Genomic DNA, 18,695 nt, shown 5'->3' on the forward strand with positions numbered 1-18,695 from the left:
GACTTGGAGTTACATTGTGTTGTTTAAGTGTTCCCTTTATTTATTTTTAGCAGTGTATTTCCTGAGCTTTCAATTATTTCCTAGATATAGGACAGACACTTCAAACCCTTATTTCTTATGATTAATTTTTTGACTGTCTTTTTCTGGGCTATAGTAGTAAAGGCTAAATTCAATATTTTATCAATTTCCCCCTTCCCCACATGAATATCTGTGGCCAATTGGATGGAAACCTAGCTATTGACAGTCACTCAATTAGTCCATTACAGCTAAAACTTTTTTGATTGGTAAGTTAGTTTGCTAGACTATCTAAACTTGTAGTAATCATGGTCGTATTACCAACCAGAGGGGGCCTATTGATTTAGTTAGTCACACTCTCACTCAGATATCATATTAAAAACTGCAAACATTTCTCTCCACCCTTTGATAAAATGTGTAGAATTGCACTAAACTTGATTTAAAACTGCAACATTTTCTCTACGCCCCATGGCAAAAAGTGTAGAATTCCAGAAAATTAAGTTCCACTTAGAAAATTAAGTTCCACTTAGGGTCCCCCAAAAGGCTTGGCTCTGACTGCATGTGTGGTTATGGATGTGGATATGCAGACCCGAGAGCCACTTATGATGAGTTCAGATTTTTTGGTGGCCCCCATCCCCATCAAAGTTGCCCATCCCTGGTCTAGAAGGTGCATTGTGTTAACTTCATTAAGGAGAGAGGCAGCCATGATGATACCCACAGACATACAGACAGGCAGAGAGGTAGAGAGAGATAGGTCACAAACAGGTAAGATGGTGAGAAGTGCCTCGTCAAGCTCATAGAGTTCCAGTATTCATACTCCTTGACTTATTTCACATTTTGTTGTGTTCCAGCCTGAATTCAAAATGGATTAAATAGATTTATTTTCTCACCCATCTACACACAATACCGCATAATGACAAAGTGAAAACATGTTTTTTGGAAATCTTTGCACATTTATTGAAAATGAAATACAGAAATATCTCACACTCCTGAGTCAACACTTTGTAGGAGTAACTACAATGTTGTTGATCCATCTTCAATTTTCTCCTATCACAGCCATTAAACTCTGTAACTGTTTTAAAGTCACCATTGGCCTCATGGTGAAATCCCTGAGCGGTTTCCTTCCTTTCCGGCAACTGAGTTAGAAAGACGCCTGTATCTTTGTAGTGATTGGGTGTATTAATAACTTCACAATGCTCAAAGGGATATTCAATGTCTGCTTTTTTTTTTATCTACCAATAGGCACCCTTCTTTGTAAGGCATTTAAAACTTCCCTGGTCTTTTTGGTTGGATCTGAGTTTGAAATTCACTGTTAGACTGAGTGACCTTACAGATAATTGTATGTGTGGGGTACAGAGATGAGGTAGTCATTCAAAAATCATGTTAAACACTATTGCACACAGAGGGAGTCCATGCAACTTATTATGTGACTTCTTAAGCAAATTGTTACTCCTGAACTTATTTAGGCTTGCGATAACCAAGGGTTTGAATACTTATTGTCTCAAGACATTTCAGATTTTCATTTCATTTTCATTTCATTATAAATAAAATAAATAAATAATATGCCATTTAGCAGACGCTTTTATCCAAAGCGACTTACAGTCATGCGTGCATAAATTTTTGTGTATGGGTGGTCCCAGGGATCGAACCCACTACCTTGGCGTTACAAGCGCCGTGCTCTACCAGCTGAGCTACAGAGGACCACGTAGTAGACCATTAGTATGCCAATGACAAAAATCTTGATTTAATCCATTTTAAATTCAGGCTGTAACACAACAAAATGTGGAAAAAGTCAAGGGTTTCCCGAACTCGGTCCTGGGGCCCCTCTTGGGTGCACGTTTTGGTTTTTGCCCTAGCACTACACAGCGGATTCAAGTAATCAAAGCTTGGTGATGAGTTGGTTTGGGAAACACTGCTGTGTATGATCTCTGATGAAATTATAGCGTCTTAAGTCTAGAGCACGTGTCAAACTCATTCCACGGAGGGCCGTGTCTGCAGGGTTTATTACTTCCTCGTATTTGATTCATTAATTAAGGTCACTAAGTAGTAAGGAACTCCTCTCACCTGGTTGTCTAGGTCTTAATTGAAAGGAAAAACCAAAAACCAGCAGACACTAGGCCCTCCATGGAATTAGTTTGACACCCCTGGTCTGGAGGGTGTATTGCATGCATTAACTTAACGCAGGAGAGTGGCAGCCATGATATTTTATTTTGGATCATGGTGGAGATTGAAAGGTCAAACTGAAATTAATCAAATAGTTTTTAACTGTGTATGTTGCTGGTTATTATTACAGTATAATAACTGTATTATAAGCAGAAAATATTCTGTTACGTTTCAAACCATACAGTATGTAGAGCCGCAGTAGTAACAATCTGACATAGAGCAAGTGAGAACAATACTAGGAAATGAATCATACAGTAGCAGAGGGAGTACAAAATGGTTGTTTATTGAATATATCCACATTAACAGTCACACTGCTATTCAGTACAGTATAAATGGCCATGGCCCTAAGACTGATTGGACTGTACCAGAGCACCACAATGTCAGAGTCGCTCCTACGCCCCTGATTATCCGTAACAGGTCTTACAGTTCCAGCTCCCTGCACACACGCCCTTGACAAAACATTTTCTGATGATGACTCATTTTGACCATACGTTTTACCAGTAGTACACTTTATGGACAAAAATGGAATAGTGCCCAATATGAATGTGACCATGAAGTCAGAATATGACCTGTAAATTACGGTCATTTTGGTAATTTACTGGTAGCTTTGCAACCCTACACAGAACTAAATAAGGACTGACTTGTGCAGAATAGCAATTGTTACCAATCATCTGGATTAGTTGGAAGAGTTTACAGTAATTCCTGGACAGGTTATGTAACTGCCTTGAATGTCTAACATTTGTGCCATGTCGAGGTGGTGAGGTGTGTGTGTGTGTGTGTGTGTGTGTGTGTGTTTGGTCTTGATTTTGCTCCTGGTCACAGGTTTTTTATTTTATTTTATTTAACCAGGTAAGCCAGTTGAGAACAAGTTCTCATTTACAACTGCGACCTGGCCAAGATAAAGCAAAGCAGTGCGATTTAAAAACAACAACACAGAGTTACATATGGGGTAAAACAAAACATAAAGTCAAAAATACAACAGAAAATATATATACAGTGTGTGCAAATGTAGCAAGTTATGGAGGTAAGGCAATAAATAGGCCACATTGCAAAATAATTACAATTAGTATTAACACTGGAATGATAGATGTGCAAGAGATGATGTGCAAATAGAGATACTGGGGTGCAAATGAGCAAAATAAATAACAATATGGGGATGAGGTAGTTGGGTGGTCTAATTTCAGATGGGCTGTGTACAGGTGCAGTGATCGGTAAGGTGCTCTGACAACTGATGCTTAAAGTTAGTGAGGGAGATAAGTGTCTCCAGCTTCAGAGATTTTTGCAGTTCGTTCCAGTCATTGGCAGCAGAGAACTGGAAGGAATGGCAGCCAAAGGAGGTGTTGGCTTTGGGGATGACCAGTGAGATATACCTGCTGGAGCGCATACTACGGGTGGGTGTTGCTATGGTGAGCAATGAGCTAAGATAAGGCGGAGATTTGCCTAGCAGTGATTTATAGATGGCCTGGAGCCAGTGGGTTTGGCGACAAATATGTAGTGAGGACCAGCCTACAAGAGCATACAGGTCACAGTGGTGGGTAGTATATGGGGCTTTGGTGACAAAACGGATGGCACTGTGATAGACTACATCCAATTTGCTGAGTAGAGCGTTGGAGGCTATTTTGTAAATGACATTGCCGAAGCAAAGGATCGGTAGGATAGTCAGTTTTACGAGGGCATATTTGGCAGCATGAGTGAAGGAGGCTTTGTTGCGAAATAGGAAGCCGATTCTAGATTTCACTTTGGATTGGAGATGCTTAATGTGAGTCTGGAAGGAGAGTTTACAGTCTACCAGACACCTAGGTATTTGTAGTTGTCCACATACTCTAGGTCAGACCCGTCGAGAGTAGTGATTCTAGTCGGGTGGGCGGGTGCCAGCAGCGTTCGATTGAAGAGCATGCATTTAGTTTTACTAGTGTTTTAAGAGCAGTTGGAGGCTACGGAAGGAGTGTTGTATGGCATTGAAGCTTGTTTGGAGGTTTGTTAACACATTGTCCAATGAAGGGCCAGATGTTTACAAAATGGTGTCGTCTGCGTAGAGGTGGATCTGAGAGTCACCAGCAGCAAGAGCGACATCATTGATATACACGGAGAAAAGAGTCAGCCCAAGAATTGAACCCTGTGGCACCCCCATAGAGACTGCCATAGGTCCAGACAACAGGCCCTCCAATTTTAACACATTGAACTCTATCTGAGAAGTAGTTGGTGAACCAGGCGAGGCAGTCATTTAAGAAACCAAGGCTATTTAGTCTGCCAATAAGAATGCGGGTGGCTGAGGTGCAACCATGACCAGCTCGGAAACTGGATTGCATTGCGGAGAAGGTACGGTGGGATTCGAAATGGTTGGTGATCTGTTTGTTAACTTGGCTTTCAAAAAACGTTCGAAAGGCAGGGCAGGATGGATATAGGTCTGTAACAGTTTGGATCTAGAGTGTCACCCCCTTTGAAGAGGGGGATGACCGCGGCAGCTTTCCAATCTCTGGGGATCTCAGACGTTACGAAAGAGAGGTTGAACAGGCTAGTAATAGGGGTTGCGACAATTTCGGCGGCTATTTTTAGAAAGAAAGGGTCCGGATTGTCTAGCCCAGATGATTTGTAGGGGTCCAGATTTTGCAGCTCTTTCAGAACATCAGCTGTCTGAATGAGAAGCGGGGGTGGCATGGGCAAGTTGCAGCGGAGGGTGCAGAGCTGGTGGCCGGTGTAGTGGTAGCCAGGTGGAAAGCATGGTTGTTGAAATTCTCGATTATTGTAGATTTATCGGTGGTGATAGTGTTTCCTAGCCTCAGTGCAGTGGGCAGCTGGGAGGAGGTGCTCTTATTCTCCATGGACTTTACAGTGTCCCAAAACTTTTTGGAGTTAGTGCTACGGGATGCAGATTTCTGTTTGAAAAAGCTAGCCTTTGCTTTCCTAACTGCTTGTGTATATTGGTTCCTAACTTCCCTGAAAAGCTGCATATCGCGGGGGCTATTCGATGCTAATGCAGTACGCCACAGTATGTTTTTGTGCTGGTCAAGGGCAGTCAAGTCTGAGGAGAACCAGGGGCTATATCTGTTCTTAGTTATGAATTTTTTGAATGGGGCATGCTTATTTAAGATTGAGAGGAAAGCACTTTTAAAGAACAACCAGGCATCCTCTACTGACGGAATGAGATCGATATCCATCCAGGATACCTGGGCCAGGTCAATTAGGAAGGCCTGCTCGCTAAAGTGTTTTAGGGAGCATTTGACAGTGATGAGGGGTGGTCGTTTGACCGCAGACCCGTTACGGACGCAGGCAATAAGGCAGTGATCGCTGAGATCCTGGTTGAAGACAGCGGAGGTGTATTTAGAGGGTAAGTTAGTCAGGATGATATCTATGAGGGTGCCCATGTTTACGGATTTAGGGTTGTACCTGGTAGGTTCCTTGATAATTTGTGTGAGATTGAGGGCATCTAGTTTGGATTGTAGGATGGCCGGGGTGTTAAGCATATCTCAGTTTAGGTCACCAAGCAGTACAAACTCTGAGGATAGATGGGGGGCAATCAATTCACATATGGTGTCCAGGGCACAGCTGGGAACTGAGGGGGGTCTGTAGCAAGCGGCAACAGTGAGAGACTTATTTCTGGAAAGGTGGATTTTTAGAAGTAGGAGCTCAAACTGTTTGGGCACAGACCTGGATAGTATGATAGAGCTCTGCAGGCTATCTCTACAGTAGATTGCAACTCCACCCCCTTTGGCAGTTCTATCTAGACGGAAAATGTTGTAGTTGGGAATGGACATTTCTGAATTTTTGGTGGCCTTCCTAAGCCAGAATTCAGACATTGCTAGAACATCAGGGTTGGCGGAGTGTGCTAACGCAGTGAATAACTCAAACTTAGGAAGGAGGCTTCTGATGTTAACGTGCAGAAAACCAAGGCTTTTACGGTTACAGAAGTCAACAAATGATAACTCCTGGGGAGTAGGAGTGATACTGGGGGCTGCAGGGCCTGGGTTAGCCTCTACATCACCAGAGGAACAGAGGAGGACTAGAATAAGGATACAGCTAAAGGCTTTAAGAACTGGTCTTCTAGTGCGTTGGGTACAGAGAATAAAGGGGGCAGATTTCCGGGCGTTGTAGAATAGATTCAGGGCATTATGTACAGACAAGGATATGGAAGGATATGAGTACAGTGGAGGTAAACCTAAGCGTTGGGTAACAATGAAAGCGAGAGCATCACTGGAGGCACCGATTTGAGCCGGTCTCGGCGTGTATGGGGGGTGGAACAAAGGAGCTATTTGAGGCAGTTTGAGAATGACTTTGGGTTCTATATTGAAATTGTATAATAAGAACTAACTGGAACAGCAATAGGCTAGGCATATTGACATGGGAGAGAGGCATAAAGCAATCACAGGTGTTATTAGAGAGAGCTAAGACAACAACTGGTAATGGCAATGAAAGTTTGGGCTGAGGCTAAACAGATAAACTGGACAGGGTACCGTGTAAAGGAACAGTCCAGCAGGCATCAGCTGTGCAGCTGAGTGATCATAAGGTCCAGTGAACAGTAATATGTGAGTCCGAGAGCAGTTAGAATTGGTGCTAAAGCACAGCGAGCAGGAAGCACGGCTGTTGTTTGCGTGTGCTAGCGGGCCGGGGCTAGCAGATGGATCTTCATGGGAAGCCTGTTGAAACCACAGACGATTACGTCGGCAGACCAGTCATGATGGATCGGCGGGGCTCCGTGTCGACTCTAGGAGGTCCTGTCCGGTTGACAGAGAGGTAGATAGCCGGGAGATGTGCCTAACTCGAGGCAAGCTCAAGGCTGATTAGCCAACAACAACATCCATTTGGTTGCAGCTAGCTAGTTGCGATGATCAGGTGTGAAAGGTCCAGTAATTTAGTTGATTCCGGCAGAAAATCCGATATGTTCTGGGTTGATAACGCGCTGTGCAGACAGTGCAGACTGGCCGATAATAGTCCAGGCTATAGATGGCTGGTAGGTAGTGCAGGCCACGGACAATGGTGAAAAACCGCTAACGGTGGCTAATAGCAAGTAGCTAGTTAGCTGGCTACTCCCGTCCGGTAGACAAAGAGGTAGAAAGCTGGGATATGGGCCTGGCTCAAGGCTAGCTGATGCTTGCTTCGGGGGCAGTGGTGATTAGCCTACAGCAACATCCATTCGGTTGCGGCTAGCTAGTTGCGATCCGGTGTTAGGGTCCAGTGGTTCAGTTATTCCGGCAGAAAATCCGATGTTCTGGGTGAAAACCGCTAACGGTGGCTAATAGCAAGTAGCTAGTTAGCTGGCTAACTAGTTTCAACTGGAGATTCTAGATAAAGGTGAGTAAATAATAGAATCCGTTCCACATTGAGTGAGGCGGGTTGCAGGAAAGTATATTTAGTAGAAGGATTATCTCCCGAGTGGCGCAGTGGTCTAAGGCTGTGCCACTAGATGTCCTGGTTCGAATCCAGGCTCTGTCGTAGCCGGCCGCGACCGGGAGACCCATGGGGCGGCGCACAATTGGCCCAGCGTCGTCCAGGGTAGGGGAGGGAATGGCCGGCAGGGATGTAGCTCAGTTGGTAGAGCATGGCGTTTGCAACGCCAGGGTTGTGGGTTTGATTCCCACGGGGGGCCAGTATGAAAAAAAAAAAAATGTATGCACTCACTAACTGTAAGTCGCTCTGGATAAGAGCGTCTGCTAAATGACTAAAATGTAAATGTAAAAATGATGAAAAGTGTGATAGTGAAATATATACAAAAAAATACAAACAGGCTATTTACAGGGACACACAACAAAGAACACGACCGCACTGCTACGCCATCTTGGATATCATTCTGTGTTCAGTTCAAATAGCGCTGATGTACTGTGTTTATGGTTGAACGTGTAATGTTATACGACATATAAGTGCTATTCCACCAAAATCCAATATCCATTCTTATTATGTAGGTAAATCAAAGTATCCAACTGTGTGTGTGTGTGTGTGTGTGTGTGTGTGTGTGTGTGTGTGTGTGTGAATTAGTAACAGAGGGAGTAGGGAGATTTATGGATGTTTTCATGTTATCCAACAAATGTAAATGCCTGGAGTTTGCTAAACTGCATTGGCACTTGGATTGGAACCGGTGCTATGGTCAGATGACATGAAAATATTGCTTTTTGGCCACACACACCAGTGGTGGGATTTGCATCAAAAGAAAGATGCATATGCAGAAAAGAACGCCAACCTACTGTAAAATATGGTGGTGGATCTTTGATGTTATTGGGCTATTTTGCTTCCACTAATCCTGGAGCCCTTGTTACGGTCAACGGCATCATGAACCTTACCCAATACCAGAGTATTTTAGCCAATAACCTGGTTAACTTTGCCAGGAGACTGAAACGTGACCGCAAGGGGATCTTCCAACAAGACAATAACCCCAAGCACACATCTAAATCCACAAAGAACTAGTTAATTGACCACAAAATCAACATTTTGCAATGGCCATATCCGTCTCCGGACTTGAACCCCATTTAAAACCTGTGGTTTGAATTGAAGAGGGCAGTCCATAAGGGCAGACAAAGGATATCAAGGATTAGGATATAAATAGGATATAAAATAATTAGGGCTGTCAAATGATTAACATTTTTAATCAAATTAATCAGAATTTTTAGTGGATTAATCATGATTAATCACTATTTGCAATTACACCTGAATCCTAACCATTTTTTTTCTGAAATGCATACCAAAAGATAAATAACAGGACACAGATACATAATTTTCATATTATGTCTGTTTATTAACACAGCCAAATAATGGTGTTTTAAATCAAGCTGAAACATACTACACACCATAATATTTGTCTTTGTAATGTTCCATCACTTCCTCTTTGGCATTCCTCTTAACCAGGATGTACAATTTACAGTATTCAATTGAACAGAAAGCAATAAATGTAGTCAAATCATAACAGTGACCTACCACATTTTTGCACAATTTGAGTCATCTGTGGAAAAAAACATTTTCAATAAAACTTTTAAATCAAACCAAAGAACAATCTTTTACCTTTTCCTCCATTCTTTAATCCAGTTGCTCAAAAATCCAGTTGCTAACTACTATAACATGTTGCACTGAAACTGGTCTTTTTGTTTGAACATCACCTTTCAAATCTACTGAGCTTCATCATCTTTCAGCCAGTTGCTGAGGCAAACTAACTTGTTCACATTTTCTGAAAGTAAAGCTGACCTTTTCTTGTTCACAATGTGACCTGCAACTGAGAAAAGTCGTTCACAGGGAACAGTGGTTGCAGGAGTGGCTAGATATTTGTGAGCTAGTGAGGCCAGCTTCTCATGGGCTCCTGAATGAGATGCCCACCACCTCAAGGGGCAGTCCTCCAATTTAATGGTGGGCTCTGCTCTGTACCTCTGTATGGCAGGTTGGACCTCTTCATCTTCTGATTCTGAATCTGAGCCCATTTGCAGAAGGCTGATTTTCTTCCTGGGTGGCCCATCATCATGTGTCTGTGAAGACCTTCTGGGTGATTCTTGTTGCAGCATCCCTTCAAGTGTGGTCCACACCTCTTCCCTGTCTGTCTTGGGCAGGCATTTCAAGTATTTGAAACGAGGATCCAAAACTGTAGCAATCTGGAGCCATGCATTGTTGAGCTGTTCTTGACGGGATGCTAGGTCCTCCTTGAACTTGGTCTTGAATCTCACCACATATGCAGGGTCCTCATCACAGGCTTCCATCTTGAGACGCAAGTGGCAGAGAGAAGGTAGTACCACAGAACAGGAGACATAGGCCTCTCCACCCAGGAGCTCAGTTACATACCTACGCACACAAACACACACATGCACACAGAGAGTGTATTATTAGAACAGTGGTTATCAACATATTATTATTATTATTATTATTATTATTATTATTATTATCATCATCATTATTTTTTACATAGATACATGTTATTGATATTTGACTTGGTTTAATTCATTCCAGAAAATAATCAAAGCGATGTTATTTGATAAGTTACAGACTGATTTACCTGCATGGCTCTAGAAGTGTCTCCAGCCTCTGCAGTTTATCCCACTCTGCTGCGGTCGGCAAAACGAGTTTGTGCTCCTGATTGTCCAGGGCTGCGATGACAGAATCTGACGGCCCAGCAAACGCATGTTTGGCGTTGACATGGTACTTCAAGCTTGAACAGCTCCGGTGAAATTGAAACTCCTTCTTACAAATCTTGCAAATAACCTTGTACTTGTTAACTGTACCATCATCATTCTTTTTATATTTGAATCCGTCAATAGGCCCACTTTGCTCACCTTGCTCCATCTCGCCTCTAGCTCCCAACCACTTTCCTGACCTGAATAATTTGTCACACTGCGCATGCGTGAAATGCGTTAAAAAAATTGACGTAATTAACAGCAAACAACTAATTAACGTCGTTAACGCGCTATTTTTGACAGCCCTAAAAATAATATAATAATTAAATAAAAATTGGAGCATCCAGCCACATTACCCACTAGGCCTAGGGATTGTGTGTGTGTGTGTGTGTGTGTACGTTTTGGAGAGGCCCAGCGACCCGCCCATGGCCTTTTTTACATGGCAGGCAGGGTCCTAGTGTGTTCCACTGTCCTGGCGACCACGTTGGCATCTCATCTCCTCTCTCGCCCAGACACTTACTGGAACCACACAGCCAGGAAGTGATCTCACTTAAGCCCTGGACCTCGGTGGAAAAGCCAAAGTTTCCATCTGTTTTGTCTTCCCTGCAGTGGACAGTTTTCTTGGTTGCTAGCAACACAGCCGCCACACAAACACAAACATGAACGAATGTGCCCATACTCTCAATGAGGCAAACATGCTCATATACTAGTCAGTAAACACAGTGTATTAGCGTGTTTTGGTGAGTGAGTCATGACTGAGAGTGTTTGAATAGTACAAATCATGCATGGTGCTGCACACTGACGTATCTGTTCAGTGGAACAAGCCTGTGAGACATTGATATTTACCCATAAGCCCCTCTGTCACAACGTTCCTAGGAAGACAAACGGGAAGGGGGGGGTAGTTATGTTGTGGTTTGTTTGACCTTTGCTGTTTTCGACATGTCTTTTTTTTATGTCTGCATTCTTTTCACACCTCAGTTTCACAATGTTAGTAGTTTCCGGCTTCCACCTCACAGCAAACTCTCCTAGTGTTAAATTAACACAAAGTGTGGACCTGTATAGACACTGGAACAGTGTCAAAGGTCATGATGAACAGTCAAAATCATGTTTGGATGAAACCAGATCAAAGTATGATGACCAAAGTATGAAAAATGACTGTTGCTTCTACATTGGTAAAGTTTGATCTTAAAGTTACTTGTCCCCTCCCCCATGTCAAACTTGGGATTAATTATTAAGGGGACACCTTAACTCTCATTTTAATACACCAATGGTAACATGATATTTGCTTACCTAATTTAAATAAGTACCGCCTTGTAACCAACATCATAGAAGCAGTTGTCAAGTCAACACATCCATCAGTGCTGCTGTGAACCGCATCACAAGAGACCTGCAATTTCAATGTTGTTTGAGTTGCTTTGTGGATCACCAAATTAGCTTGAGCTGATTTAACTGCAACACTGCTGGTAGTTAGCCATGAGAGAAAAAGTACTTTTCAGAATGACTGTTCAGGACCTTTAAAATATAAAATGTTAATTATGACATTTTATTATTTTATTTAGTTTTTTTTTTTTTTTTTAAATCAAAATCTTTTGTATAAATTTTTTATCATAATTTTTTTTTTTTTTTTTTTTGTCATTTAGCAGACGCTTTTATCCAAAGCGACTTACAGTCATGCGTGCATACATTTTTGTGTATGGGTGGTCCCGGGGATCGAACCCACTACCTTGGCGTTACAAGCGCCGTGCTCTACCAGTTGAGCTACAGAGGACCACATATTCACTTAGGATCTCACTTGGTGAAGTCCATAGGACTGAACATTGATGAATGAAACAAGCATGTCTCTGTCACTAACAAATTAAATCATTGGTGGTAACGCTACAATTCACTTGAACAGCAAAGCACTCTGGGAAATATGCAAATCAAGCTTTACACTAAGCAGTGTGTTAATTCAACACTGTTCAGTGTCTCTTCGGGTCCACACTTTTAGTGTTAATTTAACACTGGGTATTTTTGCTGTTTATCAGCTGTTGATTCATAGAGAGACATAAGTATGCATATGAGTATAATTATATGTATTGTGGGCATGTTTTTTTTTGTATATATTTTTTTACATATGCATGTGTTTCTCTGGGAGAGAATGTGTTTTGTGTACTAGTTGGTACACATACACACAAACACAATCAGTAAAGGCAGTAACATTAATGAGTACCATCAGGCCATATGTCATCTCCCTCTAGTGTATGACCTAAAGAGACCACTGTGTACTGCCATTACCCTGTCACAGGCCAACATACTCCTATTTCAAATCCAAGTCTTCATAGTTTTTCAAAGGACAAGAACATAATGCACATTGGCTATATTGTCTCCTTTTTTGCAGCTTGTATTAATTGAAAAAAAGTCAGATTAAATGTATGGTAGTCAGATAACATGATTAGATAGAAATGCTATTTTAATAATTAAAGTGGTCTCGATTAGTCTGAATGGCGTGATAAAAATGTTTTTAGTAGTACCATATTCTAACAGCAGGTGGAAGCTGGAGATGCATCACTGACATGGAGAGGAAGGTGCAGCCAGTAGAAGAGGAGAGAGAGAGAGAGAGGGAGGAAATAAGGGAGGGAGGGAGTGAAAGCGAGTGACATGAGGAGAAAATGGGCAGAGAATTTGTCTGTCATGTCATCACTGAAGACTGTCCATGGTGTCCCATGTTCAGAGCGTAAGCCTAAGTCCTCTCTAACTTTCTTTCTTTCTCCTCTCCTTCTCTCTCTCTCCTCCCTGCTCTCTGTCTCTCCCCCTCTCTGCCTCTCTCTCTCTGGGCTGACCGTTTCTCACCCTTGCGTCTGCTAGACAGGGGTGCGGAGTTCCAGCGGGTCTTCCAACAGATGTGGAAGGCTAAGTTGCTGCGTCAGGAGCAGAGCTAAAAGCCTAACATCAGAGAAGACGACAACAACATGCCTCCCTGACCACCGCCAGCGCAATCCCTGTAAGTAGCCATACATTTAATAGTCAAGCCACTTCTTGCGTCATTTATCCTATGGGAATCTGTTAAAGTGCCTGCCTTATGTCTGTGTGTGCATGTGTGTATACGTGACAGACATAGAAAACGAGAGAGAAGGAGAGAGAGGATTTGGAGAGAGGATTTGGAGAGCGAGAGGGAGAGGGGGGAATGGGTGGCTGCTTGCGGCCGCATGTGGAACATGATGTCAGAGGAATGCTCTGTGCTTCTGCTCATAGCTGTCTGGAACAGCAGCCTCCCTCCCTCCCTCCCTCTCCTTCAGCATCCGGCCCTGCAGCTGGAGCCTGCAGCAAGGGAGGGAAAGGAGGGAGAGAGAGAGGGAGACAGTAGGACTGGTGTGACATAAGACGGAGAGAGGGATGAGTGGGACTTGGACAGTAACGGAGTGGAAATTAGGAGGAAGATAACTAAACAGGAGTTTATAGAGCTGCATAGGCTTCTAGTATTGCAGACCTGTGAGTCAGGGCTGTGGTCTGGAGGATGAAGGGAACAGTAGTCTATTAGAGCTTGGGCTCTGGTAATGCAGACTGGGCTGTGGTTCTGTGTACTTAGTAGGGGTCAGGTGACTGAAGGATACAGTGTCTGCAGGCAGAGGGAGTTAGAAGCAGCCAGACACTTAGCACAGAATGGGAGTAAGTTAACATAGTGTTGTATGAAGCCACAGCTGCTGAGATTTTAGTTTAGATTTAAGGCCAGTGGCATATTCTGTTTAAAGTTATTTTGTGCTGTGTAATGCATACAACCTGTTGATGCAAAGCTGAGCATTGGGATTGACATAGCCAATCCTCTGTAAATCTGGATTTTCAACCAAATATATCCTCTTAGATTAGAGAGAGAATATAGTCTGAATATGCCAGCCTGGCACTGTTTTGGCAACTGAAGCCCTGATCAGCGCTATACGCAGTTTATATAAGAGATAAATAATAAGGATTCTTTGTGACCAGATCCATCCTTATTTATTTCCATCTAAGTACATTTTGTCCAACCGTGATGCGAATCACAGCATTGGAAAGTCCTCTCCTTGTTAAAAAAAAAATACTTATTGAAGTCAAGACGGCTTATTCATCCCACTTTTCCTTTGCTCCACAATGGGGAAAGAAAGAGGCAGTGTTTTATTTTTCCTGCCAGTTTTAATGTGACTGACCACTGCCTTTACCGCAGCGCAGCACGGCGCAGGCACTTTTATAGACAGCCAAATGCCATCCGCAGTAGCCCAGGGCCTGGAAGGACCTTGCCCTGCGGTAGCCTGGGTTGTCCTAGAAATGAAGACCTGAATTCAGCTGGCTGTCTCTCACAGCCCTCATACCAATAAACTGGAGATGTTAATCAGAAGCAGCTAGGTTACTGTAGGACAGAACAGCGATGGATCATGTGCTATTCTAAGCAAGGGAGAGTCTGTATAATTGTGTGTTATTTTGTGACAAAGAGGCAGAGAGCAATCTGACTCATTTTTCCCACTGGTATGATTTGTCTTGCTTTCGATTTAGCTTTATGAATTGGTCTTTGTGTCTACGTTGTGATTTCAACCTAATATACACCCAAAGCTCCTTAAAAACATGTACTTACATAACTTTCCCTCCTATCATACAGATTTACATACAGCCGTCAGGATATCCACTCGGTGAAGATGTTGTCCAATTGGTTGCCTTGGAGATGTCTCTAAACAGGGCCTCCTCTTGGCGCCGTCCCCCTGCCCTGTTGCCGTGGCTGCTGTGGACTCTGTGGGTTCTACTCCTCCCCTCAACTGTCACCCCGACCACAGGCCCAGGCAACAGCACCCTGCTCTTCGACAGCACAGAAAACAGCAACAGCCTGCGGAACTGCAGCTGCTCCGCCCACATCCAGGACTGTGACGAGGCGCTGGCAAACCTGCTGTGCAGCTGCCACACTGTGCTGCGCTCCAAGCTGACTCCCGGTGGCCTGAGGGAGCAGGGCGGACTGACCGTGTGGCTCAGAGAGCCCTGGGTCCTCACAGAGCTGCTGAACGGCAGCGTGGTGCCCGACCTCCACCTGTCCTTCTGTGGCACCAGCACCCTGGCCATCCCCACCCAGTACCTGGCCCTGTTCGGCCTCCGTAGGCTGAGGGTGCACAGTGCTGCCCAGGGCGCCCCACACCTGGAGCAGGTCCTCACCATCGCCTCTAGGAGTAGGGATATGGAGGGGATGGGGTGCCTCTCCTCCACTGACCCCGCCTCCCCCTCCTCCTCCGTTCTCCATGTATCCTTCCTGGATGTGTCAGTGCTAAACGGGCTGTCGTCCCTGAAGGCCTACAGTGTGAGCGCCCCTCCTTTGTCCACCCTCTTCCAACACTTCCCCCACCTGCCCCTGCCCCTGTACCCCTCCACCACCCTGGATCAGCCCCCGGAGCCCCAACAGGACTGCCTCCTCACCTTCATATACTAGACCTATAGACTCTGAGCTCAGAGCTAGATCTGTGGAAACAAGACTGGGCTGGATGGATGACACTGAGGTGCCTACAAGAGCTCCATCCACCCAGATGTTACTGGATGGGCTTGGTGTGCAGAGAGCTGTGCTGCTTTTCAATGTTTGTCTATATGGTGCGTTTCTACGGTGCAGGAAGAAGAAAAAAAACACTATTCTATGTCCTCAAGAGGCCTCTGAACAAGACAACACAACCATCTCTGAGAAGAAGATGGAGTCATATTTCAATATCATTGCAAGAGAGAGGGAGGGGAAGGGTTGGGGAGAGAGTAAGACGAGCACGGCATCCATAAACTGACAGAGCTTCTAGACCTGCTGTTATGAATGCTATCTGACAGTTAAATTTGCCAGCTGCTCTTTTCTCTCAGTTATTGCGTCCAGATGGCCTATTAAAACATGTTGTTTTGAAACAGGTTACGATGGCTGCCTTATAAATGGGCCAGCCTGGTTAGAATCCTGTTGGATCATCAGGCGATGGACTTCACTCTTCGTGACTGTACAGTTCTGAACCCACCTTAATTAAGCTGGACTTGGTTGGGGTTTTATTCAAGATTAAGCTAAAAGCGTTCTGGACTGGTTTGATCTGGATAATGGTCCGGCCCATGCTGGATTGATTACGTCACTCTGTTTCTGGTGTTCTATAATTCAGGGTTGTCCTGGAACGACCTTGGAGTAGAGTGTTCTCATCCCTATGTTCCACAATGTGTTCTTCTGCTCATGTTCTAGAACAGGGGTAGGCAAACTTTTTGGCTCGAGGGTCACATTGGGATTTTGAAAGGAGGGCCGCAAATTTTTTTTTATTACCCCCCCCAAAAAAAAATTTAACCTCCCGCGGGCCGGATTGAATGGGCTCGTGGGCCAGATTGAATGTAGTTTGCCCAATCCTGTTCTAGAAGGACCATGTCTGTACTCTTGTATTTTTACAGTAGTACCTTGACCAGGGACCTAGATCAGCCTAGTAAGGGTTAATAAATTGTACTCATGGTGTAAAAAAAAGGACCTTGCAAAGAGGTGTTAGGAACTCAAAAAGAAGTTCTCTACTCAGAAAACGAATGGCACCAATATGCTCTTCATTTCCATCTCACATCCAGAGAGAGACTTAAACATATCATTAATCTAAAATCACTCTCACAAACAAAGACTGCAGCCAACACTTCTGTTCTGTAGATCCTCCAGAGTCTTTGAGCGTGTGCATGTGTGCATGTGATTGTGTGTGTCTGGGCGATGTGTGCATATGTACAGTGCATTCAGAAAGTATTCAGACCCCTTCACTTTTCCGACATTTTGTTACGTTACAGCCTTATTCTAAAATGGATTACATTATTATTTTTCCTCATCAATCTACATTGTAGAATAATAGTGAAGACATCGAAACTATGAAATAACACATATGGAATCATGTAGTAACCAAAAAAGTGTTAAACAAATCAAAATATATTTTATATTTGAGATTCTTCAAATAGCCACCCTTTGCCTTGATGACAGCTTTGCACACTCTTGGCATTCTCTCAACCAGCTTCATGAGGTTGTCACCTAGAATGCATTTCAATGAACAGGTGTGCCTTGTTAATTTGTGGAATTTCTTTCTTAATGCGTTTGAGCCAATCAGTTGTGTTGTGACAAGGAAGGAGGGGTATACAGAAGATAGCCCTATTTAGTAAAATACCAAAGAGAAACGACAGTCCATCATTACTTTAAGACATGAAGGTCAGTCACTCCGGAAAACTTTGAAAGTTCCTTCAAGTGCAGTCGCAAAAACCATCAAGCACTATGATGAAACTGGCTCTCATGAGGACTGCTACAGGAATGGAAGACCCAGAGTTACCTCTGCTGCAGAGGATAAGTTCATTAGAGTTACCAGCCTCAGAAATTGCAGCCCAAATAAATGCTTCACAGAGTTCAAGTAACAGACACATCTCAACATCAACTGTTCAGAGGAGACTGTGTGAATCAGGCCTTCATGGTTGAATTGCTGCAAATAAACCAATACTAAAGGACACCATTAAGAAGAAGAGACTTGCTTGGGCCAAGAAACACAAGCAAAGGACATTGGACCGGTGGAAATGTGTCCTTTGGTCTGGAGTCCAAATTTGAGATTTTTGGTTCCAACCTCTGTGTCTTTGTGAGCCGCGGTGTCGGTGAACGAATGATCTCCGCATCTGTATTTCCCACAGTAAAGCATGGAGGAGGAAGTGTTATGGTGTGGGGGGTGCTTTGCTGGTGACACTGCCTGTGATTTATTTAGAATTCAAGGTACACTTAACCAGCAAGGCTACCACAGCCTTCTGCAGTGATATGCCATCCCAAAATATCAAACATCAAAATATATGTTATATTTGAGATTCTTCAAATAGCCACCCTTTGCCTTGATGACAGCTTTGCACATTCTTGGCATTCTCTCAACCAGCTTCATGAGGTAGTCACCTGGAATGCATTTAAATTAACAGGTGTGCCTTCTTAAAAGTTAATTTGTGGAATTTCTTCCCTTCTTAATGCGTTTGAGCCTATCAGTTGTGTTGTGACAAGGTATACAGAAGATAGCCCTATTTGGTAAAAGACATGAAGGTCAGTCAATATGGAACATTTCAAGAACTTTTAAAGTTTCTTCAAGTGCAGTCGCAAAAACCACCAAGCGCTATGATGAAACTAGCTCTCATGAGGACCACCACAGGAATGGAAGACTCAGAGTTACCTCTGCTGCAGAGGATAAGTTCATTAGTTACCAGCCTCAGAAATTGCAGCCCAAATAAATGCTTCACAGAGTTCAAGTAACAGACACATCTCAACATCAGCTGTTCAGAGGAGACTGTGTGAATCAGGCCTTCATGGTCGAATTGCTGCAAAGAAACCACTACTAAAGGACACCAATAAGAAGAAGAGACTTGCTTGGGCCAAGAAACACGAGCAATGGACATTAGACCGGTGGAAATGTCAAGAGTATGCAAAGCTGTCATCAAGGCTATTTGAAGAATCTGAAATAT

The 18,695-nt window shown here is 43.6% G+C and overlaps 1 protein-coding gene across 1 annotated transcript; it reads left to right on the forward strand.

Moving 5' to 3' along the window:
- The first annotated feature begins 12,855 nt into the window (after positions 1 to 12,855).
- On the forward strand, positions 12,856 to 16,702 carry LOC311129090 (exosomal polycystin-1-interacting protein-like). Its single transcript, XM_084161359.1, has 3 exons — positions 12,856 to 12,972; positions 13,104 to 13,239; positions 14,863 to 16,702. Exon 3 carries the CDS (start codon positions 14,926 to 14,928, stop codon positions 15,673 to 15,675), a length of 750 nt encoding a protein of 249 aa, XP_084017485.1. The 5' UTR covers positions 12,856 to 12,972; positions 13,104 to 13,239; positions 14,863 to 14,925; the 3' UTR covers positions 15,676 to 16,702.
- Positions 16,703 to 18,695: the final 1,993 nt, after the last annotated feature.

The sequence above is a fragment of the Coregonus lavaretus genome, assembly GCF_964263955.1.
Source record: "Coregonus lavaretus genome assembly, chromosome: 5".
NCBI classification, from domain to species: domain Eukaryota; kingdom Metazoa; phylum Chordata; class Actinopteri; order Salmoniformes; family Salmonidae; genus Coregonus; species Coregonus lavaretus.